Source organism: Drosophila ficusphila, unplaced genomic scaffold (genome assembly GCF_018152265.1).
Source record: "Drosophila ficusphila isolate 14025-0441.05 unplaced genomic scaffold, ASM1815226v1 contig_791, whole genome shotgun sequence".
NCBI classification, from domain to species: Eukaryota; Metazoa; Arthropoda; class Insecta; order Diptera; family Drosophilidae; genus Drosophila; species Drosophila ficusphila.
In genome coordinates this window covers 18,897,229-18,923,591 of record NW_025064737.1, presented here as the reverse complement: position 1 = coordinate 18,923,591, position 26,363 = coordinate 18,897,229, and the positions used below count along the sequence as shown (strand labels likewise).

General features: G+C 44.5%; 5 protein-coding genes across 7 annotated transcripts in view; 4 read left to right on the top strand and 1 right to left on the bottom strand.

The window, feature by feature from the left end:
* The window catches only part of LOC108091638 (proteoglycan Cow), a 41,149-nt gene that overhangs the window by 3,951 nt on the left and 10,835 nt on the right, over positions 1-26,363 (bottom strand). Inside the window, exons 2-9 of one of the 2 annotated variants that reach the window (XM_017190939.1) lie at positions 7,451-7,517; positions 7,183-7,285; positions 6,646-7,038; positions 2,164-2,312; positions 1,286-1,479; positions 1,110-1,229; positions 954-1,050; positions 421-816 (exon numbers count right to left, since the gene is read on the bottom strand). In XM_017190939.1, the coding sequence (XP_017046428.1) occupies positions 421-816; positions 954-1,050; positions 1,110-1,229; positions 1,286-1,479; positions 2,164-2,312; positions 6,646-7,038; positions 7,183-7,285; positions 7,451-7,517 (1,519 nt within the window). The remainder of the gene's footprint in view (positions 1-420; positions 817-953; positions 1,051-1,109; positions 1,230-1,285; positions 1,480-2,163; positions 2,313-6,645; positions 7,039-7,182; positions 7,286-7,450; positions 7,518-26,363) is intronic. The other variant, XM_017190940.1, reaches the window with a different exon arrangement.
* Positions 18,042-19,733, top strand: LOC108091640 (aminoacylase-1-like). 2 transcript variants are annotated; one of them, XM_017190943.1, is made up of 5 exons: positions 18,042-18,117; positions 18,226-18,322; positions 18,412-18,903; positions 18,956-19,373; positions 19,437-19,733. In XM_017190943.1, exons 2-5 carry the CDS (start codon positions 18,232-18,234, stop codon positions 19,639-19,641), a joined length of 1,206 nt encoding a protein of 401 aa, XP_017046432.1. In that variant the 5' UTR covers positions 18,042-18,117; positions 18,226-18,231; the 3' UTR covers positions 19,642-19,733. The 2 variants fall into 2 exon arrangements, with proteins under 2 accessions (XP_017046432.1, XP_017046431.1); XM_017190942.2 differs by having other exon boundaries at positions 18,093-18,322.
* LOC108091639 (aminoacylase-1-like) lies at positions 19,961-21,570 on the top strand. The gene is made up of 4 exons (XM_017190941.1): positions 19,961-20,069; positions 20,124-20,615; positions 20,679-21,096; positions 21,149-21,570. Exons 1-4 carry the CDS (start codon positions 19,976-19,978, stop codon positions 21,351-21,353), a joined length of 1,209 nt encoding a protein of 402 aa, XP_017046430.1. The 5' UTR covers positions 19,961-19,975; the 3' UTR covers positions 21,354-21,570.
* Positions 21,661-23,341, top strand: LOC108091643 (aminoacylase-1-like). Its single transcript, XM_017190945.2, has 4 exons — positions 21,661-21,982; positions 22,040-22,528; positions 22,587-23,004; positions 23,066-23,341. The coding sequence occupies exons 1-4, from the start codon at positions 21,892-21,894 to the stop codon at positions 23,268-23,270; spliced, it is 1,203 nt and encodes a 400-aa protein (XP_017046434.1). The 5' UTR covers positions 21,661-21,891; the 3' UTR covers positions 23,271-23,341.
* LOC108091642 (aminoacylase-1-like) lies at positions 23,807-25,524 on the top strand. The gene is made up of 4 exons (XM_017190944.2): positions 23,807-23,942; positions 24,002-24,493; positions 24,554-24,971; positions 25,032-25,524. The coding sequence occupies exons 1-4, from the start codon at positions 23,852-23,854 to the stop codon at positions 25,234-25,236; spliced, it is 1,206 nt and encodes a 401-aa protein (XP_017046433.1). The 5' UTR covers positions 23,807-23,851; the 3' UTR covers positions 25,237-25,524.

The following is a 26,363-nucleotide window of genomic DNA, read 5'->3' as shown; positions in this document are numbered from 1 at the left end:
CAGGCGCTTAATTATAGTTGAAAAAGGTTCCAACGCGTGTAAAATAGGAGCAAAAAGTGTCAGACAAACAAAAACTAAGCGGGCAACAAAGCGCCGTACGAAAGAGATGGCAATTTAGCGCGCGAAAGAGACGGAAAACAGAGGCGGCGAAAGAGATGGAAATAGAGGCCGAGAGTGAAGGTAAAAGGTGAAAGTAAACGAAATCGAAATTGAAATCGAAAACCAACGAACGGAAACCAAATTACTCTTCGCGCTTATCGGTTTTGGTTTCTTGTATTCTATTTGTTGTTTGGGGGGTGGAGTGGGGATATACACATATGGTACATAGAAATAAGGCCCAGGACCCCGCACAACTCATACGAATATAGAGAGAACATAGAAGTATTAGTGTTATGTAGCCAGAGAAATGTCCACCTGTACCTATCTCACCTGCAAAGTCGCCGGCGATTCTCCGGCGAACGGCGGCGCACGGGCGGTCCGTCTTCTCGAAGCACCGGCACCACTCCCTGGTGTTGATCGAGCTGTCCGTGTCCAGGTCGCAAGTGTCGATGAACGGCTTGATGCACCGCTCGTTCTGGTCGTGCTCCAGGTCGTACATCTCCTGCAGCGACAGCTGCCCGTCGTTGTTCAGATCCAGGTGGCCGAACATCCACTTCGCCTCCGTCTTGCAGGCGGGCGGGAAGTGGGCCTTCGACTTCTGGCTGTGCTGCCTGCGCTTCTTGCTATCGGCCATGATCACCGAGAACCAGTCCAGCAACCTGTTGCCGATCGCCGTCAGCTGCTGCGGCTTGCACTCCGCCGACTTCGAGGGGTAAGCTGGGAGGATAAAAAAATAAATTATAAGAATACTGATTGCAAACTGAAATACTATTCTTAAATAAAACACAATTAGTTCTAAGGTGAAGTTTTTAAATGGTGATTATATCCTATTCTGTTTATAAACAATCCCTTACCATTCAAGTTGTTGTTCTTATTGAACTTCTGCTGTTGCTTCTCCACCACCTCGTTGTAGTTTCGCATCTTGCGCTTGTCCTCCTGATACTTGGCGTCCTGCCAATTGCAAAAAAGTTGGTAACACCAAATAACTCCATGGATTGCGGTTCACTAACCTTCTTGTAGGCGGTGTACTTGAGGTACTTGTAGTGCTTGTTGTCATACTTGATCTCCTCGGGCGTGAAAGTGTACTGGGCATTGATGTGGTTGTAGTGCCTGTTGTTGTCCTCTTTATCCTGCGAAATACTCCGATATAAAAACCATATATACGGCTCATACGCCATTAACTCACATTCATGATCGTATTAAAGTCGTTGTTGTTGCCGCCCATAATGTTGCCGCTGGACATCATGATGTTGTTGTTGTTGCTGTCCTTGTAGGCCTGCTGCTGCTGTTGTTGCTGCTGCTGCTGCTGGTCGAGGTTGATCTTCTTGTTGTACTTGTTGTAGCCACCGATGCGTTGCAGCCGCTTGCCATCGACGTTCTCTGCGAAAACGGCCAAGTGGCAAAATGGCGGTCAGGAAATCGCTGAAACAGGCTAACTTTTTGCACCAGAGGAGCCATCGCCCTCTGCACTCTGCATCTGCACTTGTGCTTTATTTTTCCGGCCAACACTGCTCCCTCAGCTGTGCAAAATTGAAAATTAACGTGGCTGACTGGCTGACTGGCTGAGTGGTTTTTCGGCCCGCTCACAATGGGCGGTGAAACAATGGCGTCGGCTACTTGTTCGCCGGCCTATTAAATATTTAACAAGTGATGTGCCGGGGCAAAATATTTAAAGCCAAAACCATTGTTTGGTAATTGGAATTTTTAATTGCCAGCTTGCTTGAGGGAAGAACCTCTCCCCTCCCCAACTTCCCTTTGGCCAAAACAAATCGCGTTTTTAGCCCTCAGCTCAGTTTTTGCAGCATACTTTCATGGGCAAACAACTGGCGAATGGCGACTAAGCCTGTCGCAAAATATGCATGCAATTTATTTTGTAGTCAGCGGAGGTCCTTCGTCCTTCGCTCTTCACTCTTCACTCTTCGGCTCTGGCGAACTGCCAGGCTGGAGCTCATTATGCGGAACATTTGATTCAGCTTCGGGTTGGCCATGTTATTTGTTCCCGGCACTCGTACTTCGTTTGTTGTGGCTAGAAAAAAATAGAAGAGGATGAGGACTTCGACTCACCCTTGCAGGGACAGAATCCTTTGCAGGCGATCCGTATGGACGTCGAATGTATGCAATTGTGATAATCCAATCTGCATAGTGATGAGTAGGTCCTGTTGTCGGCACCGCACAGGAACGTTGGCTTGGCCACAGGACACGGCTTGCAGTTGCTACGAAAAAAAATGGCAAAAAATTCACAAAAAGAAGCGGAGTTAGAAAGCCGGCTGAAATCAGAAAGTAAAACTCAAGAGGGCGCAACGGCAACAAATAGATGACATGCAAAATTAATTTTTATGCAAATGAAGTCTGCGTCCTTCCTTCCTCTCTGTTTTTTTTTTTTGTTCGTACCTCTGTCCACATATACACCCATGTACCTCCGGTGGACAATTTGTTGAACAGGTAAGAGAGGGGCTTGCTTATACATTTATTTAAATATTTATTTAATATGCGCTGCACGCACGCCCAGGCAAACAGTCGAGCCATGAGATTGGCCAGAGGATTGGGGCCCAGAAAGAGGCGCAGGACGAAACTTGGTTTAATAATTTGAGCAAATATTTAAGCTGGCGACGACGTCAAACGCAAAGGATTTTAGCTCTGCGTATATGACTCCATTTTAACGAGTTGTACGTGACCTCTTAGAAAAAACCCCCATTATCCTTATAATTGTTGAGTAACACCCGATCCTTTTTTAATTGCTATGGCCTTTAATCCGCTGTCAATCAATCATGTTTAAAACTCAAAAGGAAATCAGACTCACTACCATTTCCCTCCCCCTTTTTTTTGCCTTAATAAATAAAACCAACAAAACGATTACTCCAATTAATGGTTGCTACTATAGTAGCAATCCGTTGCATAAAAAAAGGCTCTGGTGGAAGTTTTTATCCGTTTCGATGTCGCTTTAATTGGCCAGCCGCGAATTCGCTACCAACTCAACTTTCATTCAACGGTCGGCCCTATTTCATAATTTTATTCAGAGATATATATATACATATATACAATCGCCGTTGTTTGGGCCCGGCTGGTGGAATTTTTTTGTCTGGTATCAAATAAAATTTGCACATTTATTTGGGTCTACTTCTCTGACTGAAAATGAATGGAAAGCAATTTGCCTAATTGCCCCCAATTTGGTAGTCATAATTAGGGGATTTCATCGGGCTTTTGTTTTTTTATTTCAAAGAATTATTAATTGAAAATTGGCCTGTTATTCGGGTCAAGCTTGGCTTTGCAACAATTTGGGCTTAGCACATTCTATTTGTGCCCGACACTTTTTTACTGTTGCCATACAAACACAAAACAAGGATGAAACCTTGGGAAAACAATTTGAGATTCAATAAAACTTAAAAAAATTCCAGGATTTGCGAAAGACTTTTGGTTTTTTGAATGCCTTGCACACACATTTGTATGTGTCGCTTAAGCTGACCAATTTCATTGCTGAGCCAATGTAAACGAACCAATGGCCAAAACCAAAGTAAACATATTCACGGATGTGTATATCCTTCTCTTCCGCTCTCTGTATGTATGTGTTGGTGTATGTGTGTGTGTACAGTGCTTTTAATTAAAAATTCCCTCGCATGTTCTTTTGCACGCTTCCGGTTCGCCTTGTTTGCCCTCCTCCATCGGATTGTTTATACAAATTTAATGAAATTCTTAGGGCCAAGTAAATAGTGAGACGAATAAATTGCGATAATGCGATCTTTGGTCAATGACAGCGCCGATGGCATCTTGAATGGCCTGCCCAGCATCTGTGGTTGCTTTGAGCAAATTGCCCATCAAATGCCGGCTCCGAGTCTCTGTGAAAAATGTGTAAATTTTTACTCAAATATTTGCTTTCAATTTTCGAGACCCCCGTCCAACACAGAATATTCAGATACCGCCGGTCTCCCTTTGAGCGGTTCCGAATCCTAAGCCGGCTGTTCCTCCTGTTTTGGACGTCAGTTTCATGTGCATAGACCACAAAACAGCTCAGTGGTTTCGAATAACTGCCAGGGACAGGACACCCTCCCCCATCCACCCGAAAAGCTGAATTGTGGCAAGTTGAGGTGAGATCTGAACTATGGTATGTGCCCTCTCCCAGCGGAGCCCCCTGAATTCTCGAAATCCTTTTAGGCGATGCACTCTGGCCATTTTTAAGATGTGAGCAGGCCGAAGCTTTCCAGAAGCCAAAAAAAAAATATATATACCTACAAATATAAAGGCAAAAACTTCTTCCCATCTAGTTTAATAAATTATTTATATTGTGCTGTATTAAATACATTTTAAAGGAAGCCTTAAGAAGAAGGTAAGCTAATTAAGCAATATTTTGATTGTGGAAAAACCCCATTGTTAAATATAAATTTACTGGATAACCTTTCGATTGTAACCACAAATTTACTTGGGACTAACCACTGTGCATATGGCATATTGTTACAACAAACAATGCCCGTCGCACACATGAGTTATGGCTCTGGCGCGATCTCGCTCTGCAGCTGGCTGTGTGTTCGGAGGTGGCCTCGTCTTTTGGTCTATTAGAAGTGCCTCCACTGCACCCCTCCTGGGGAACCCTTCTTCAGTGGGGCAGGTCCTTTGTTTGACTTGCGCCTGAATGGAAAGACGAGAACTGGAGCAGCTCCTGCTGCCATGATGAGTGGCAAATGCTCCGGCTCAAACTATTGATTTTGCCCACGGCATGGTGACACATTCATATTTCATGCCATTGACATAGATACACATATGCAAAGCGGGGAATATTCCGTGAAAGCAAAATTGAAAAGGAAAATTCGTAAACATAAAAGAAGAGGGAAAATATGTCAAAAGCCATTGTTAATGTCATCGCTGGGAGCTGAAAAGCGAGAATGTGGTTGGGCGCGTGATTTGCCTATAGATTGATTTTCACACTCAAACACCCAGCGTTCTGTGTTGTTTGGCAAGTGGATTTTAATTCAATTACAGGCGCCCGGGGACCCATAGGAAAAACACAAACAATGGCTCGCAAGAAGCGTAAAATTCATCGCCTTACTTGCACAATTTTTTCCCAGCAATTTATTTGCCCAAGTATTTCGGATAATTAATTTTGCAATGAACGTCAAAGGATCAAAACAAAAACTTTTTGCTGTCCCAATTTTTATTACCGCATCATTGTGCAAGTGTCAGGCGGAGAGTATGAAATTAAACTTTGTTCAAACAGAAGCCCAACTGATAAACAAGGCCAAAATAAACAACAAGTGAAAACATTTTTATAACATTCGGTGGAGGTCGAGTTTCAAAGGATTGTGAAGTGGGGCATGAGTTCTACAAGTTGGCTGGTCTTTTGGGTAAACAAAATTGGCGAAGCGTCAAGAGAAGCTGTGTTGAATAGGCCTTGAAAAATATATATTTTAACTACGGCTCTTAAAACATGCACTAGTTAAGTTAATTAAACCGCAATTGCAAAACCCTCAAAAATAAAGCCATTTTAGGAACATTTCTTCAAGTGAAAATGAATTATTATTTTGAAGAAACCCGTGGGCTGTTGAGCCTTTGCCAAATATTTTCTAAGAGGAAATCGACTGTTTGTTGCCAACAACTTCCTTTGGCTGCTGGTTGAAGTGGCAGCAACCCTTTGCCTTTGCAACCCCAAGCCCATCAAGCCTTGACACCAACTCGACTTTGACTCCATTTTCCAGGCTCTGTCGCCGCCAGAGGCACACCTGATTCTGCTACTGCTCCTGCTTTTGCTTCGTGCCAGCTCCTTCGGCCCTTTTTGGGTCCTTCTTCGAGGCACCGCTTGCGTGCCAGTCCACAATTTGGGTTAGGGTCAAAGCGATAACACGGAACAAGTCAAGGGATCCGACGACGGCACGCGTCAAAGGGTAAAGGCCGTAAAGCTGTCGTTGCGGCCCATTGAACCTTTCAGGCCAAAGTGTGCCAGCCCACCAGTAGCAGCCAAAAAAGCTGAAAAGCCAACAACAGCCAACGATAACAGCGGAACAAAATAAAGAAAAACAGGCCAGGGACTGCTGCCCAAAGGCTGCGTGCTAAAAATTGTACCACTGTAAATTTATTGCGGAATTTTTATACACGATAAAACAATTTGTTATTAGCATGGCGACCATGGAAATCAGTGGAGTATTCGGTGGTATGGGGGCGGTGCCGGAACTCAAAGGTGACCCGCACCACCAGTCGACAACCCTTTTCGCTTTTTGTGGACGCGAATTTTCTTAATGAAATGTAAAATCCCATTCAAAGGCAAGCGCAAAAACTTTGGCCACCGACTTAAACACTCGATTGCTACACCGCGATAAAAAGGTATGCTACACTATCATTTTAAGGATTTAATTCAAACCAGACATTTTAATAGTTCACTTCAAAATGCTAATATCCTGTAAGAAAAAACTAAAATTTATATTTTAATAAAACTTAAAAATCTTAGAATAATGTACAACTACTTTTAGATTTTTTAAAAATGGTATTTTGGCTATAATAACTTTCTGATAATGTCTGATATAATGAATTCTATTTGAACATAATTTTTTGTAGTGTACTTACTCCAACTCCTCGTCGTCGTCCTGCTGAATGGCGGATTGGGCTGCCGGGGGCTGCGATTGCTGCTGTTGTTGCTGCTGCTGCTGCTGTGACTGCTGCTTATCGCTGGCGGCGATGCTGTTCTCGTAGAAGACATCGTCCTCCTTGGACTCGTCGTCGTCGCTAAGACTGAGGCTCTTATCTTCGTCGTCGGCCTCCTCGTTGCCCTGGACATTGGCCTGGGCATTGTTGGGGCTGCCCGGGTTCGAGTTGCTGCTGCTGCTGCCGCCGTCGCTGCTGGTGTCCTCGTCGTCGTTGTTGATGTCCTCGGTGTCCTGGCTGTCCTGGTTGTCCTGCTGGTTCACACGACGCTTGGCCTCCTCCTCCAAGTACTTGGCCTTGGTGATTATCTCATCACTGGAATGCGAAACGTGGAATGGGGTTTTGGCCAGGAATATCGTAAGTATACAAGTTTAAAAGGCCTCGGGCTCGGACTTGGTCCGCACAAGCTTCAATTTAATTGGCTCATCAGGGGGAAATGAACCCCGCCCACTCACTTACCGATTCTTGTGGAGCTCCTTCTTCGACACGCAAACGGCACTGAACTCGTCCTCCAGCAGGCAAATTTCACGCTTCTTGCAGTTCAGCGGTCGGCAAAGGTCACCTGCAGGCGGGGGGTATTTAACTTATTAATAGGTCACTGTGGCGATAACATATTGTGCGGGCGTTTTGTCCTTGGCTTCGCTTTTTGTCGTGGTCGTGGTTTGCACAAAACCTAATTGACCGAAGCCAGGGGCCAAATGACTCGGAAATCCTGTGCTCTACTCACTCGAGGGATCGTGTATCCAGCGCTTGTGCTCGCCCAGATTCTTGTTGCTCTGCGTGTTTTTGTTTATCTGAAAAAGAGGGTGAACAATAAATTGCATGTGAAACATTTGCTAGTTTAATTTTGCTATTTAAATGCATAAAAAATGCAAAATGCACACAAGCCGAACTGACGTCTGTCAAAACGCTCGCATGCACAAATAGAACCCATTCAGACTCAGTGGTGCATACCCACAGCAAACACACAGGGCGTATGCGTAATGGCAGTTCACATGGACTTTCGGGACAACGTAGCATTTGCACTACAAGGGGAAAAGTTAAAAAGCAAACAGTATCGACTCATGACTAAAAAAGGGGGAACATCCCCATAGGTTGACATATATGTGTGGCTTTCTAATGGTGATCAATAGTTCATCTGTTATGACAACAAATGGAGCTGACTATAGTCACAGATTAAAGCTGAAAAATAAGAGTTTTTCTTCCTTTTTTTTCTCGTATCTCATAAATCGCTTTGTATAATCTGAAAAGGACTCTGGCCGGCTGAAAAATTCATGTCTAAGTGAACATATGCAAATCAGATTGCATGCTTAAAATATGGCATATCGTATTCCTGCCTTGCTTAGTTATGCGACACTTTGCTCGTTCCCGGGCAGATTTATTTTAATTTAATTCAACTCGGCACGCAGCTCAGCCACCCACAAATGTGGTGTGTACTCCACACACACACACACCGCTGGGCATTGTGAGCCGAACTGAAATGTTATTAAGTGCAATGGTGCATATGCATAATATTTAACTTGTCTATAAAATTTATGAAGCACTAACAGCATCTGCAGGAGCATAAATGCCCCGGGTTAAATGGGTAAAATAAGCTGCGAAAAATGGCAAAAATAAATAACCAGCCAAGCTCACGTTGACTTGACAGTTTTGGAACGGCTTTCGCCGGTGGCTCTGTGTTTGGAATTTTTGTGTCTGTTTCACGAGCAGCTGATACTGCAATCGCCGCTGTCAGTTGGCTTAATGAAAGCGACAGGAGCGGCAGGAGCAGCTGAAACAGCTGTACACTGTGAGTCTGGCTGGTTGCAAATGTATTTTTGCCTACATGCAGCCACCCATCGCACACACAAATACACTCACAACCACCCGCACACACACAGACACACACTCACACACCATTTCGAACGCGAAATTGCTCAAGTGCGAAGTGGCAATTGCGGACACACATTCACTGGCGAACTGGCAACACACGCACATATACACACACCACCACTCGGTTACCCCGCCCACTGGCACCGCCCATCGTCCTTTGGCTGTAATGCAATAAACTCGTCCAGGACGTGGACGCAGGCAATTTGCATGCGTTAAAACGCAATTTGTGCGCGTTTCCTGGCCGCGGCCACAGCGTTACCGCCCGTTTTGTTCCCTTTCCTCCTTCCTCTTTCTCTTTCCCTTCCCTTCTCTGTTTTCCGATGCTTTTTCATACCACTTTCGCCAGCCCACTTTAACCCCGCCCCCTTTCACAGCAACCCCCCACGAGGGAATTCCGCTGGGAGTCTTCATCGCGAGGGGATCTCTTGCAGCTTTAATACGCAAGTCTTTGATTGCAGTGGCTGCGTACACTGAGATAAATAAATAATGAATTTAGACTTCTTTAAAAGAGTTCATAGATGTATATGAAAAACTTTTAATTTTTTCACATTTTTGATAATTATTAAAACATTTCTCTTTAAGTTTATAAATTGATTGAAAGCTTTTATACAACAAAACTGTCAACATCTGTTCACTTTAAAGCACTGTGTCCATTTTGTCTCACCATTTCTCTTTCAGTTAATTAAAATCAGAATCATATTTAGAAATAACCCCATTCACCAGTATTTGATGTGTATACGCGCACTAAATTAAAATTGATAAAAGCGACTTTGTTTGTGCCGAGAATTGAGATGGAAATTTTCGGTGTGCCGGCTTAAATACAGAAACGATTTTGGCACTATCTAATTGATAATCCTTTGTCTTTTTTAACTCTGTATGAGTGGATCTGCGGTTGTGTTCGCTGATTGGCGTGGTCGACAATCCGTGCGGCCTGCTCCGTTTGTTGGCTTTAATTGCGCTGCGTTTGCTGCGGTGGCGGCGGTGGTGCTGAAACTAGTGGTTCCGATGCGATATCGCTGGCTCTGTTGGCCATGCGATTGACCTTATTGCGGCTTTCAACGGGGGCGCGTGATAAACTTGCGCACAGCTGGCAAGCGGCAAAAGGCGGCCCGGTGACATGACCGACCAGCATGGCGTTAAAAAAAAATGTCCCCACCAAACTGGGTCAAAACAGCAGCAGCTGCAAGTGAAACATAATGCAACACGACCGTGTGGACAATGCAGGCAGGTTAAGCACCACCCCCGTTTGCACCACCCACTGGCAAAGCACCCTCTATTGCACCACCCACTGCTGAACCACCCACTGCACTCAGCTTGAACGGAAACGCCACCCGTAACTTGGCAAAAGTTTGCCAGCCGTTTAACCTCTTTGCCAGATTTCTGGCTGTTTAAGTGGCCGAGCTTATTAAAGCCCATTTAATTGGGGAGTGCTGGTGCTCCAGCGGCGCCTTCCAGCAAAACTTGACCCTAATTTGGAAAGTCCTACGAGAAATGTGAGTCCTGGGAGTCCTGGGCGGACGAAGTCCTGGGGAGTGAAGCCCTCGGCACTTGGGGAAATATTTTGCGCGGTTTGCTGGGCAAAAGATAAAGGCGGCTGCATTGTTACAGACGCCATTTTTGTTGCCACCACTGCAGCCCGCCCAGCTGCATTGTTCACCAGCAGACCAGCTGCCACGCCCCCTTCGGAGCCGCCTTCCCTTTTTCGCCGCAGTGTGGCAATCTGTCAAGCTTTAAATTGAATTTACGACTTTGTTTTCGTTGCGGGCTTATTTCATCTTCTTTTGTTTTCTTGCAGCCGCTGCCACTGCCGCTGCCTCTGCAATTTCTAGCAATTTCTTTATAGTTTTTCCTATTTGCTGGGGAAGAATAACAAACATTTTAGTGGTTGCTTGGCTTGTTCCAAGGGGAGAAGGAGGAGCTACCAGAGCAGACTGTCAATTTTGGTTGCATTATGTAAATGTAATTTTTAAGTCGTAACCCGAAATCGATATCCGATCCCCTGCTCCATTTCCATTTCCACCTCGAGCTGACGGCTTGAGCCGAACCCAAATCCTTTGTGCTCCATTTAACTTCCACTCATGCATTAATTCAAACCGATTTCAGCCGAACCGATCGATGGCCATATATTTTCTATCCCCTGGCACATAACTCATTGCGGCATTCAGCAATCAGCGCGGCCAAAAAGGAGCAAAAATTCGCATTAAATCGGAATTTCGCCATTTTGAAGCTGAAATTGAAAATTGGAAATTGGCATTGCAACTGGGCGTTTCTCGCACGAAATTGTTGTAAATTATTCAGCGGACATCAAATGACTGCCAATGATGCGGTTACTCGACGGCCTCTACCAGCGAACCTACCCGTTCAATCAATAAAATATGAACGCGTTCAGGTCGGGAATATGAGAGAATTGAAACTGAATTGAGGGCTGTACCGCCGCATTTTCCGGCAATTAGGGCGCAAGAGATCGGAGCCGCAGGAGGGTACTCCATCCATTGATATGCTAAATGCAGGCCCGCAAAATGACCAACTGACTGACTGACTTCGCTCCTAAATTATGCACTCCACTTGAAAAATGCATTAGCCCAGAGCCCCGGAATTTATGTGTCCGCATAGCAAAGTATATACGTATGCTATGTGTAGTTTGTGTGTCCCCAATCCGCCCGGGTTATCATCTACTATAGATGATGCTGAGTCAGTCGGGATGGAGCACATAAATTGCACATTTTCGTGCACACAAAATGGTAAATCAATTCCTATTACTATTACAGCCCGGCGGATGGCCCTAAGCCGCCTGTCCGGATTTCGGGCTGGCACATTTCCGCAGCCGAATCCGGATCCGGCTGGGTGGCCAAAAAGGGAATCGGCGTGGGAATCCATCAATATACCATATAGCTTAGGCCAAACTTTTCAAGTGTCCAAAGCCAAGTGCAGGACGAGCGGTCTTTGGGGCAGGAAATTGCATTCTTCGGGTCGGGAAAGAGTGTCACCAGACGTCAGGGAAAATCCTTTGATTGGAAATGGGAAAGTTAATTGCTCTCGAGCCCATCCTCCCGTCCGATGGGAGCCGCCTATTAGTTATGGGAGACTCATTAAAAGCGCTGTCACTGTCGCTGTCACATGCATAAATTACACCATAATCTCATTTTAATGGTTAATTAAATTACATAACGTTCAGCTGTCAAAACTGAAGCCGATGTCACGGGGGCGAGTGATTCGGATTCGATTCGATTCGTTTCGATTCGTTGACACAGTAAAATGACAAAATTGCAGCACAAATATTTGTGTCGGTGGCAATAAAAAGAACTATGCGACTCGGGCATTAAACAAACCATGATGGCGTGTCCTCGGGGCATCGTGCCTCCTGCCCGCAGGACCATAAACATGGGGCACCTGGCCGGGAGTGGAACGTGATCCGTGGCAAGGCCTAGCAGGGGCGTTATGTTTATGCATCATAAATGCATTTTGCAGCTGCAACCGACCGCATTGCAGCCATAAAACATTCGCAACAGCAGCGGCTACAAAGCGGGCGAAATTGCAACAAATTGCAACTGGTGCAGGCGGGGGACTACTGTACCGTACAACATCCCGGCCAACAAAGGCCACTAAAATGTGCTTACCTATGTGGAAGAGATACACTCGCCCGCTACATAGTTGCAATTCCTATTTATAAACACGATGGCGGAAAACAAAGGGCAGACCGAACGGGGGAAAGCACTCTCGAAAAAAGCCGCACTCTGGAGGATTGTCTGGTGGCGGAGTGGTTACCATCTGATTGCTGGCATTTTTTATGTCCATGTGCATTCGCTAACCGAAAACGTGGAACCGTAGATCCGTGGATTCGTGGATTCGTGGATCCGTGGGAGTGGCCCAGAGATTGGAACAAGTTTATTACAAATCCCGGCACATAAACACCGCTCAGCCAAGGTGAACGGGCGATGCAGCTACCCGATAAAGGAGCTGAGTTATGCCACGGATGCTGAAGGGATTCCGGATATGAAGGAAGCCAAAAGGGTCTAAATGCATTAGGGAAAATCGATTATGTGCCAGTCGGCAGCTGGAACTGCTCTCTGGCCATTAATCAGTCAGGCATTACTTAGCCAGAAATAGGAACTCGACTGAACTGTGGACTCACTCTGTGTTATGCGGGCGGAGACACGCCCTCTTTTTCCAACTGGCTAATGGGGGCATTCAAAAGCTTTCAGCTCCAAGCCGTGTGAGCAATGAGCTCCAACCACGCCACAAAGGCCACAGATACGCCACCGACGGACTGCTGTGTTAACTGCTCGCTCCTTAAACGCCAATCCTTTAATAAGCCGGCCACGCCCAGTCACACGCTGTACGCCCCCGAAAGTGGCGTGCATTCTCACCGATTGAATAGTTCAATCAATTAGTTAATTGCAGTTCTGGCCGAGCGGAGTGCACTGCACAAATCGAGGCACTTAGCAGCGGTCATTAGCAGGGCGAGTCCAGCGAATCCTGCTGCGGATGTGGATGTGGATGTGGATGGGGATGCGGACTAGGAATGTGGGGGCGATGTGATTGCCAGGAAGGCGCCGAGCTTGCCAGCTGCCAGTTAGCCAGCATTTCCAGCTTGCCAGGAAACCAGATAGCTGGAAATGACACTGGCCAACCCGAATCCGACGAGCTGACACACGTGGCTTGTGCACGGAAAATAAATGGGGTTAACCATCAAAGCCACAAAATGTATATTCATTTGGCAACAGAAATATCATCAGTATTTTAAACCACCATTATTTTAAGCCAGCGAAAAAATTATAAAGGTTTAATTACGCATTGTTTCAACATTTTTAAATGGTAATGCAATAAAAATTTATTTATTTATTTATTATTAAAGATAGAGAAGTTTACAAAACTAGACTAACTTAGGTGGTAAAGCGCTGGCAGCAAGGCCTTCGGCTCTTAAGGTTAATGTTATTTAAGTCTATTAGTTTATTTACATGTTGTTTATTGTAGTTTTGCTACTTAGTTGGTAATATTAGTAATTTCTGTACATTTTTGTTTGTGTTTTATATTTTGTGGTAAAGGTTTGAGGTTTTTAAGAAAGTTAAGATTTGTTCTACATTATTTGGGTTGAGGTCGTTAAGGAGGTTTATTGGGTTTGTGTTTTTGAAAATGGATAGTTTAGTGGATAGGAGTGATGGGCATGAGTTAAGTAGGTGGGGTATGGTATTGTCGCCTTGGCAGAAGGGACATGGCGAAGTTTGATTTTGATTGAAGTAGTGTTCATGTGTAAGTTTAGTGTGGCCTAACCTAAGGCGTATTATTTTTATTTGATCGAGTCTGTTCGATTTGGGATGGAAGGATCTAAAGTAATTGTCTATGTTTGAAAAGTCTTTGTTCATAGTTTTGTACCATTGATTGCAGTGTTCTATATTTTGTCTATTTCTTGTTCGGAATTCTTGCTTTAGATGTCTGTTGATGTCTGTTTGATTTATGTTTGGGGTGTAGATGAGGGGCATATTGCTAGTCGATTTTGCAGTATGGTCGGCTAGCTCGTTGCCTGCTATGCCTACATGACCAGGGATCCAAAGTAATTTTATTTTTGGAGCTAGTTTTGTAAGAAGTGATCTGATTTTGTTGGAATAAAAGTTGTTGTTGTTGGTGTTTGTTATGAATGCAATAATAATAATATTATCCCTCTTATGATCAACTTTAAAATTTTAATTTATTGGCTTAACAAATTATTTAATCACAACCATAATTTATTTCTGCACAGATAAAAATTCCAAGTATATCAGCTGCAGTAAACTGACTAAAAAAGCAATAAAATGTTGATGTATTTTCCGCTGTGCAGCGGCAATTAAAAATCCTTTGGCTTCGGCAGGGGACAGCTGGCGAAATGGAAGTGCAATTCATTGCCACACATCACGAGCAGCTGTCCGCCTCCAGAGGAGAAAGTGCAAAAGGAGGCGTGGCAGACAAGAAATTGTCGCCGGCGACCCCCTGCTAACAAACACATACACACAGAGAGCCCGAATGGAGTAGCGGAAAATGAAGTTTTTCCGAGTTACATCAGCAACTCCCAGACAGAGCAAACAAAAACTTTGCAAATTGCAATTCATCGCTCACGCAAAAGAGGGTGAAATGGTGGAACTGTGCTCTGTGCTCTTAATAGAAAATAAAAGCAAGGAAAAAATCATGTTTTATTTTCCGCTCTTGCCGCTTTTCCCGCTTTTCCAGCCCGCGTACACACCTCCCGTTTTCATTACAAGCCATTCAGACGGCGCACCCTGGATTTTCCTGGCAGCCATTACAGCCCCAGTAAAAATGGCGGCGGCACCCGGAAGTCGGCAGTTTTCCGCTGCCCTCTCTTTCTATCCGCCGTTGCCCTTGCTCTCTCTCTCCTTCTCCGTCCTCTCTATCTCTTTCTCACTCCTAGAATGTCGAAGCCCGCTGATGAGAAATGACAGGCAATAATGCCGTTAGCCGTGCTCCATCTGCATTTATCATAACTTTTGTGTGTTATTTGCTTTGATGGTGCTGCTTTCTTGCCCGCGGGTGTTGTTCGCATTGCCGGGCTTCATAGGGTTTCGTAATCTGTGTTTCTGTAATTGCCAAGTGCGATGCCTGTTGCCTTCGTATCTGTCTTATCGCGCTTTGTTTTTGTCCCCGTTAAGACTCGCCCTTTTGCGTTGTCTAGAGCTGTAAACTCTTTCTCGTAAGTATGCAATCAAACTGCTTTTATATCCTTGGCCTAATCTGAAGCTTTTACTCTGCACAACTAAGATAGAGATTGTGTAATCTAGTTCCAATTTCCCTTCCTTAAAAATGTATGAATTTTAAGTTTGTAGTTGAAAAACTGGCTGTCTGTCTGTCAACAGCATTAAAAATTAAATTTAACGCTTTGCAGCTTACTTTTGCATTATAAAGCTGATATTGAACTTTGTTCAGGAATATAAATGAATGCACATAATCTGCAACTGGTCCACGCTTTGTGTGCTTACATAAAACCACTTGAATTTGAGGCAGTCTATCCCACTACCAATTTTGAATGCAATTTAATTTATGCAGAATCAAAGCTGATTATTTGCACCGGTCGAAATTGCATCCAGACCGAACTGTAATATACACCCACAAACATAGAGCTAAATAAATATTTGATTTGCTTTATTGCATCAGGCCATTGGTAGCTGCATAATTGAACGCCGAATGCGATTAATTGCCAAAGCAAACATGAATCGAAAGCATTGAATTATGGAAATTATGAATGGGAATCCTTACAATTTATATGCAGGCTGGGGGATTTTTGTTTTAAATTCGTGTAATAATTATCTTCAATCAAGCGATTAATGTCGATCAATTAAATTATTACTGCTAATTATGTAAACATGCTTTTTACAAATGCCTTTGCAGTCGCTTTATGGTTGTGCATCCAATTTGCATGCCGAGTGCTCCATATTCCGCATTCTGATGACATTTGCGCAAAACTTGTGAATATAAACCATTTCGAGTACTTTTGCCTTGTGCTGCATTCACGCATCACGCATACGCACTGTTGGCCAGCACTTTTTGTATATCGATGTCGGCTGTGAGTGTGCAACTTGCTAAAGTGCTTGCCAAGAGCTCAACGCTCTTTTTGCACCTAATGCCTGGCGAACACACAAATTGAAGCTCTCCGGGAGATGCAAACGCATGCCTGCCGGATTGTCCTTGAGCTGTCGGTCCGGCCCCCATCAACAATTTCCATACTACCAAACTTTGTCAGGGCTTTGAAAAAGCCCGAACAAAGGGGACTGCCCAAAGTGGAAATGGTAAATGCCAGGGCAGGATTATATCAGTTTCCCTTTTTCGGTTTTTTTTTTCTTTTTTTTTTTTGGACAGGTAATGCGTTCATAACGGATTAGCAGAAATGGGAACACCGAAACCCGAAACCAGAGCCTCCACAGCTGGGGACTCAACGCAAACAGTTTCCGGCGATGCCCGGATAATTGTTACAATATACAAAATTTTCATTTAGTATATTTGCCCAGCGACAACATGTCAGCATAACAGCAACATCAGTGGCAGCTGTAGCACCAGCAACATCGGCAAACAGCCACGCCCCCAGTTTACAGTGGGTAAAAAGAAAATTATTTAGTTGAAATTAAAGGAAAGCTAAAAGGGTTTTAATTGTATGCCCATCAAACAAATATTTTATACGACGTTCAAATTTGTTATAATGAAACAATATCTACAATTTTCTACCAACTTATTCGTACTCAGGTTAGATACGTGTTTATGAGAATAATATTATATTATATTTTGATTTTTGTTTAGAAATTGTCTTTTGGCCCATCGTACAAATGTGTGAGTGTTTGCTCGCAGGAAGTTTGTGTGTTTATTTGACTTATGTGACGCTGTAAATAGGGGAGTAAGAGGTTTGTACGATTGTCGGGCCTGGATGTTATTTAAAATGCAGACATGTGTAGCCTGTAGTTGCTGTTATTGCTACTGGTGCGCCATTAAAATCCCAGCAACATTGTTAATGAACTTTTAATGACTTTTTGTGAGTACACACACTAAAACAATATCAACTTTGGCACCGAGTACATGAAGCACCAATCTCAGGGCTTCGGGTTTGTTTCTATTCCCTTTTTTTTTTTGGAGCAAGCGTGAAATCTAAATCTAAAACAAACTTTTGACAAACAGCAACAAGCGTCGCACTGCAGCAACATTGGCAAGTGCAACAGCAACACCATTTATATGCGAAATTTGGAGTGGAGTGGCTGAAAAGCCCGAGGCTCGCAACTTGTTTACACAGAAGTCCAGTGGGCGTGTGGGCGAGAACGTGTGCAGTGCATCTTGATTAACAAATCAACTGGAATTGGAATGCGATTGCGATTGCGATTGCATGCGATTCATCAGTAATCGGGAATCTTGGCTGCAGGCCAAATGGAGCCATCAACCATTCAGTTGCCCGAAAGCCATGCGGAGAAGCACTTTCGCCTCGATTTAAGGCGAATAAATCCATCAGCCTGGGGGAATTTCAAGTAATGAGCCTTTAAGTGGCTTCACATGTACTGGAAAGCGATGGTAAAATATTTAACAACAGTTGGAGACTTCGGCAACGTGGATGTCACAGAAATTGAATCTTGATGACTTTAATACATTGTGTCATGAGCTGCCAAAAGAAATTAAAACAATCTTTCAGCAGGTATAGATTTAACTTTAAATTCAGTTTGAAAATCTATTCCGATTTAAATATAATTTACTTATAATTAGATCATAAACAAACTATAGACAAACTAATAAAACAAATTCAAGAAATTAACGCTAAAGCAAATAAAACCTTCACACATATTTTAATGCAAGTCATGTTCACGTATTTAGATTAGCCACCAAAAAGTAAACAAATGCTTCTGATAAAACAGTTTATAGGCAAAACCGCAAGATAAGAAAAAATGGTTTAAGTTTCACTATTGTTTATTATCATACTCTCTCTTTCTACCGCTTATCGCTGATATTTAAACGCGCGGTTTTCACCACGATCGTTCAGTCGACGACGATTCAGTGTTGAAAAAGGTGGGTGCGCTCTGCTGTGGTGAACTGCGGACCAGCTGCTTGAAGATCTTTGTTTGGACAAACAATTTAATTGATAAATTATCAACCGGCTAATATTTGTTAACACAGTTCAAAATGAGTACCGCCAAGTGGGAAAACAATGAGGAAATCAAGATCTTTCGGGAATATCTTCGCATACCAACAGTGCATCCGAATGTGGATTACAGTGAGTTTATATGGCTTTAATCTATATGAGGCTGTGATAAGAGCCACGATCTTTATGACCTTGCCATATAATGTGTCTGATATTTATAGCCGCCTGTGTGGAATTCTTAAAACGGCAGGCAAAAAGTTTGGACCTACCTGTGGAGGTTATCTACCCAGTAAACGAGCAAAATCCCGTAGTTGTCCTCAAATGGCAAGGATCTCAGCCGGAACTTCCATCCATTATTCTCAATTCTCACACAGATGTGGTGCCCGTCTTTGAGGAGAAATGGACTCATGGTCCCTTCAGCGCGGATCTGGATGCTGAGGGTCGCATCTTCGCCAGGGGATCGCAGGACATGAAGTGTGTGGGAACCCAGTATTTGGGAGCAGTTCGAGCCCTCAAGGCAACTGGATATCAGCCCAAGCGCACCATTTACCTCACCTTCGTTCCGGATGAGGAGGTGGGTGGCCATCTGGGCATGCGGGAGCTGGTCAAGAGCGACTACTTCAAGAAACTCAACGTGGGCTTCAGCTTCGACGAGGGAATCTCCAGCGAGGACGAGACCTACGCTTTGTACTATGCCGAAAGGACTCTGTGGCGTAAGTGTACTAAGATGTTAATGGTCCATTTATATCTTATGTTTCCACACAGATCTCAGGTTCAAGTTTAGTGGAACTGCCGGGCACGGATCCCTTTTGCTGCCCAATACTGCTGGCGAGAAGCTGAATTACGTGGTGGGCAAACTAATGGACTTCCGCAAATCCCAGGTGGAGAAACTGGCTGGCGACTCTTCCCTCGAAATTGGTGATGTGACCACTGTGAACCTAACCCAGCTGAGGGGTGGAGTGCAGAGCAACGTGGTTCCTCCCCTGCTGGAGGCTGTGTTCGATATCAGAATCGCCGTCACCGTGGACATTGCTGCTTTTGAGAAGCAGATTCGCGACTGGTGCGAGGAGGCTGGCGGCGGCATCGAGCTGGAATTCGAAATGAAGAATCCCTTTGTGGAGCCAACAAAGATTGATTCGTCGAACCCCTACTGGTTGGCCTTTAAAAAGGCTCTCGATGACCTGTAAGCATAAGGCGCTCTTACAAAAAGCATAAGTCTGATATAATATTCTGTTATTTCCTGCAGTGGCTTGAAGACACGAGTTCGAGTTTTCCCCGGTGCCACGGACAGTCGCTATGTTCGCTATGCTGGCATTCCTGCTCTGGGTTTCTCGCCCATCAACAACACACCCATCCTTTTGCACGACCACGATGAATTCTTGAAAGCCGACACCTATTTGCATGGCATTGAGGTCTACAAGAAGCTTATTCCCGCAGTGGCCGATGCCTAATTGATTTTGAGCCTTAAGGCAACAAAATTGTGCATTTATATTTTGTGTAGCCTTGTTTAAGCATGCCAATAAAAACATTTTATAAATAAAAATCATGTAAATTATTTAATCAGATAAATATACAAGACAGGCTTAGTACCTTCAATAGTGAGCATAGCAAGTTACTCTATATATCATGAATACTGCTCTGCAATCAAGGGATTTTGAGATAAAAGATAATCAAATTGTTCTAAGTCAACAGCTGATAACGCCGTTAAGTCAAGCCCTTACAACCTTAAGGCAAACATTGTCGCGACTTACAAGTCAGTCGCTCAAGAATCACACTAAACTCAAAATGTCTTGCCCGGAGCAATGGAGAAACGACGAGGAAATTAAAATATTCCAGGAGTATTTACGTATACCCACGCAGCACCCAGATATCGACTACAGTGAGGATTGATTTGAATCTATGTGTTTCCTTGTTGTCTAACTTTCAATTTTAGCTGAGTGCGTTGAGTTCCTGAAGCGGCAGGCTGGCAACCTGAACCTACCAGTGGATGTGATCCATCCCGGGATGCCATCGAAGCCGGTGGTGATTATGAAGTGGCTGGGAAAGTGTCCCGAACTGCCATCAATTGTTCTGAACTCGCACATGGACGTGGTGCCCGTGTTCCCAGAGAAGTGGACCCACGACCCCTTTGCTGCGCACATGGACAACGAGGGAAGGATTTACGCACGTGGGGCACAGGACATGAAGTCCGTGGCCTGCCAGTATCTGGCTGCCATTCGGTCTCTAAAATCCAGTGGCTATCAACCGAAGAGAACGGTGTTTTTGACATTTGTGCCCGACGAGGAAACCGGCGGCGACATGGGCATGGCCGAACTTGTGAAGGGCGATTACTTCACGAAAATGAATGTGGGCTTCAGCCTGGACGAGGGCATCGCCAGTGAAGATGACTCTTATCCTGTCTTCTATGCAGAGCGAACATGCTGGCGTAAGTCCTTAGGCTTTCGTAGCAGTTTTGTTGTTGCCATTTTTAGTATCATACCCTTCTCAGATCTCCGATTAAAGTTCAGTGGCACTTCGGGTCACGGATCGCTGCTGCTCAAAAGCACGGCTGGCGAAAAGTTTCACTATGTGATGGACAAGATAATGAAGTTCCGGGAGACCCAGGTTCAGCTACTGGCTAACGACTCCTCCTTGGATTTGGGTGATGCCACCACTTTGAATCTGACCATGCTCGATGGAGGGAAGCAGAGCAATGTGGTGCCTCCGTTGCTGGAAGCAGTTTTCGATATTCGCATAGCCATCAAGCAGGATTTGGCTGAGCTCGAGCAGTTGATTCGCAACTGGTGTGATGAGGTTGGTGGCGGAGTGGAGCTGGACTTCATCCTAAAATGTCCTTTCGTGGAGCCCACCAAAGTAGACGACTCCAATCCCTACTGGTTGGCTTTCAAGACAGCCATGGATGAACTGTGAGTGAAACGCGAGAATTGAGTTTTCCTTCCTAATTTGCATCCTCTGTAGCAACCTGAAAGTCCATCCTCGAGTTTTTCCTGCTGCCACCGATAGCTGCTTCATCCGGGCGATTGGCATTCCGGCGCTGGGGTTTTCCCCCATTAAAAACACGCCAGTGCTGCTGCACAATCATGATGAGTACTTGAGGGCCGATACCTATCTGCACGGAATTCAGGTCTACAAAAAACTGATTCCGGCACTAGCTGATTCATAAAAAGTTTACCCCAAACTATACGCTGGTTAAAAATGGAAATCAATATGATTCGATTGGTCTTATCTTTTATGAGTAATGTTTGAAGTCGATGAGTGTGAGGCCGAAATTAAATGCTCAAAGGCTTTAAAATCATATCTGCTACAATATCAAATAAAAGACAAGCACTGAAAATAAAAATTTCTGTGTAGCTGAAATCTAGTGGACTTTGCCCTCAAAATATGTCTAGTCATTATTTTATTGTTTTATAAGGGTCTTAACAAATCGGTGAGTGGAGCTTCTTCAGTATTTATTTAAACTATATCGAATGTGGCTACTGTTTGCTATCGACATTTGTTTTTGGAGTATTTTGTACAAGAATTCGTCGTGTTATCATTTTGCTACCGCAAACGGTTGATAACGCACTCATTATTTGATAATAATTAAACACCAAGGCCATAAAATCAAATTCAACGAACACGAAATTTCCTGTATAAGCTCATTCCTACGCAACCGTTGAACATTCAAGATTGGTAACTGGCAGAGCAAACATCGCCACAAAATGAGCGCGGAAAAGTGGGAGGACAACGAGGAAATCAAAATATTCCGGGAGTACTTGCGTATAGCAACGGTGCAACCAAATGTGGATTACAGTAAGCCAGCGGCAGAAGATTTATAGGAGCATTACTTAAGGACACTTAAACTTTTAGCCGAGTGCGTCGAGTTCCTCAAGCGACAGGCTCACAGCCTGGATCTGCCAGTGGATGTCATCTATCCTGTGGAGAAGAAGCCCGTGGTGATTATCAAGTGGCTGGGAACCGAGCCGGAGTTGCCCTCCATAATCCTTAACTCGCACATGGATGTGGTGCCCGTGTTCCGCGACAAGTGGACCCACGATCCCTTTGCCGCCGACATCGATGAGGAGGGCAGGATCTTTGCTCGCGGCACACAGGACATGAAGTCGGTGGGCACTGGATATCTGGGTGCCATTCGCCTGCTGAAGGCCAGTGGTGTCCAGCCCAAGCGCAACTTCTTCGTGACCTTTGTGCCCGATGAGGAGATCGGTGGGGAGTTGGGCATGCAGGAGTTCGTTAAAACCGAATACTACAGCAACATGAATGTGGGTTTCAGTCTCGACGAGGGCGGCACCAGCGAAATAGATCTATTCTACGTGTTCTACGCCGAACGTATGCGATGGGGTGAGTGTTTCTTATGAGTCACATCAGACGGGAAACCAAAATACTCTCTTTCCGATAGGACTCAAACTGAACTTCAGTGGAACCTCTGGACATGGATCGATGTTGCTGCCCAGCACTGCCGGCGTGAAACTGAACTATGTGCTGAACAAACTCACGGAGTTCCGTGAGTCGCAGGTTCAGCGATTGGCCAGGGATCAGACCATCAACATCGGCGATGTGACCACCATCAATCTCACCCAGCTGAGCGGCGGAGTCCAGAGCAATGTGGTGCCCCCGCACTTCGAGGCTGTCTTCGACATGCGACTCTCCATCACTCTAGATGTGGTTGCCTTCGAGAAGCAGATCCACGACTGGTGCGAGGAGGCAGGTGGCGGCATCGAGATCTCCTTCGACGAGAAGGAGCCCTATGTGGCACCCACCAAGATCGACGACTCCAATCCCTTCTGGCTGGCCTTCAAAGCAGCCACCAATGAACTGTAAGCTAAATCCAAGTTCTCTTTCTAATACCAATTACTGAATACATATTTCAAATTACAGTGGCCTGAAGATCTACCCCATTGTTTGCCCCGGTGCCACAGACAGCAGAAATATCCGCGCACAAGGAATTCCTGCCTTGGGATTCTCACCCATCAAAAATACCACCATGCGCATCCATGATCACGACGAGTTTTTGGGAGCCGAAACCTATTTGAAGGGCATTCAAATATACAAGAAAATTTTGGGCAACCTATCCGAAGTCTGAAACTGAATTCGAAATATTGCATGAGAACCTTATCAAAATAAATACATCATTTCTCTCTAAGTTGAAACAAATATTCCGGTTTTTATTATCTTATCACCGCTGAATTAAATGGATATGTTTTTACAAACAGATATCAAATTTTATCAAAAGAAAACAAAACTTGTTATTTTAATGACAGACAAAGATAATGGCGAATAGATATCCATATCAATATAGATAGCAAGTTTGAACTACGCGAATCTCATTAAAGCCAATGTAATCACTTGATAAACGAAGGCCTTCAATCAAAAATTTAAGGAAATGTCATATTTTTGTAATTTATTGATACTTTTTGATACTATACAAATTGATTTATTAAACAGGTCAAAGTTCTTTGTCGTGCAGCGCAGAGAGACCTACTCTCTTTTTTGCTTTTAGAGATGCAGAATAATAAACCACACTCGGTTTGGTTAAGCTAGTGGTTTTCTGCTGATAATGCTGTTACTATCTCAACCTCAAAACCAACATTGACAATATAAAAACGGTTTGGGATCTCATGGCGAACTCAGTTGCTGTTGATCTCCAACGAATAAACACATAAAATGAGTTCCAAAAAGTGGGAGAGCAATGAGGAAATTCAAATTTTTCGGGAATACTTGCAGATACCAACAGTTCATCCTGATGTTGACTACAGTAAGGACATTCTCACATGTGAAAAATGTTCAACAAATTCATGTCTTAAACTCTTTCAGCCGACTGTGTGGAGTTCCTTAAACGTCAGGCTAGCTCCTTGAATCTTCCCGTGGATGTGGTTTATCCAGCGGTAAAAACCAAACCTGTGGTGATCATTAAGTGGCTAGGAAGCCAGCCGGAACTGCCCTCAATTATTCTTAACTCCCATACGGATGTGGTTCCCGTCTTTCGGGAGAAGTGGACCCACGATCCCTTCGCAGCGGATATCGATGAAGAGGGCAGGATTTATGCTCGAGGTACGCAGGACATGAAGTCGGTGGGCACTCAGTATCTAGGAGCGATTCGCCTGCTGAAGGCCAGTGGATTCCAGCCAAAGCGCACTTTTTATGTGACCTTTGTTCCCGACGAGGAGATTGGTGGGGAGTTGGGCATGAAGGCTTTCGTTAAGACAGATTACTACAAGGAAATGAACGTGGGATTCAGTCTGGATGAAGGAGCCACAAGTCCGACTGATGTACATCATTTGTTCTACGCCGAACGTTTGCGATGGGGTAGGTATTGCTGATACATCAAGTTGGATGTGGAAATATCTAATTCAAAGCATTCTGTAGCACTCAAATTGAAAGCCAGTGGAACTTCTGGTCACGGATCGTTACTGCTGCCCGATACCGCCGGCGTAAAATTGAATTATGTTGTAAATAAGCTGACGGAGTTTCGCACCTCGCAAGTGCAGAGAATGGCCAAGGACTCCAGTCTCAGTGCAGGTGATGTGACCACGGTGAATCTCACCCAGTTGAGTGGTGGAGTCCAGAGCAACGTGGTGCCACCGAGTTTCGAGGCAGTGTTCGACATGCGAATAGCCATTACCGTGGATTTGGTTGCCTTCGAGAAACAAATTCGCGATTGGTGCGAGGAGGCAGGAGGTGGCATTGAGATCGAGTTCTTTCGAAAGGAACCTTTAATAGGACCAACCAATATGGATAATTCAAATCCCTACTGGGTGGCTCTCAAAGCGGCCATCGATGAACTGTGAGTACCCTTTTAAAATTATTTTGCCTTTAATAATCTCGAAGTACTTTTTTTTTCTAGTGATCTAAAGATTCGTCCCATTGTTTGCCCCGGCGCCACAGACAGCCGTTACATTCGGGAAAAGGGAACCCCCGCCTTTGGATTTTCACCCATCATAAATACCACCATGCGGATCCATGACCACGATGAATTCCTACAGGCCGACGTTTATCTTAATGGCATTGAAGTGTACAAGAAGATAATTCGCAATCTGGCTGAAGTCTAAAAACACTATTATAAACCACCATAAAACCACCACATGCATTGCATTTTATACTTTTATCCTAACAAAGATTGTCTGATTCTTACAAAGTGGTTACTTACTGGCTATTTCTATAACATTATCTTATCAACTGCCAGCGTATATTTAAACAAAAGCTCTTTATTTCAAAGATTAAACGAATTTAGTTTGCTGTAAAAAAGAAATCTCTTTTATAATATCATTCAATTAATTGCTTAAAGATGATAATTTTTTCTCTTCAGTAATAAAATTAAAGACTAAATTGAAGAACAATAATCTGATCACTGTTCTGGGTGACATACTAATCTCTACTCCCAGGAGACTAAAAATCTAGAAAGCCGTTTATCCTCGGCGACGAATAGTCGACAAGTGGGCATCCCGGCGCCCGGAGTCTTGTCCATCAACAACAGACCATCTCTACTACATGACCCAAACGAGTACGTCCAGTTTCGCTCCTATCTGGATGGCAGGGCGATCTACAAAGAACTCATTTCGAAACCTGGTCAGTGCCACATAGCGCATACGCCCCGTTGCCCAGCCCTTTTGCCCATTTGCCGTTGAGCTGAGTGCTGTCATCGATGTGACAGCTTCGAACGACGAGTTTGCGAGACACTGCCGGCAAGCGGACGAGACAGGTGGGAGTGAGTTTTGTCAGTTAGTCAAACAAAATAAATTTTAAGGCCCTGCCACCTGCGAACGCGGGGTCACGGGTTAAACGGCTGCATGTCAGTCTCTGCAAATTGTCAGTTGGCCAGCACTTCGGAATGTCTGACATGTGAGTGGTGCCAAGGGCAATAAATTATGCTGGGGCCGCAGAATGAATAATGGCATCGTGCTCTCAAAAGGACCCCTCTGTGCGTACTCCCCATCCTCCCTATCCATATACCCCTCTCCACCCCTCTCGTTTTTGGCCATTTGTGCGCTGGCTGCAACTGTGACCCCTGCGTGCCGATTAGACATGTTAATGCATGTGTCAGGGCAATGAAATATGTATTGATGGGGGTCGCAACAACGGATCCCTTGTCCCCATTGCGGCCAGGAATTATGACAATTTATCAGGCGAACGCCGGTTGGGTGGCAGGCCGCTTGGGTTCGGGTTCGGGTTTGAAGTG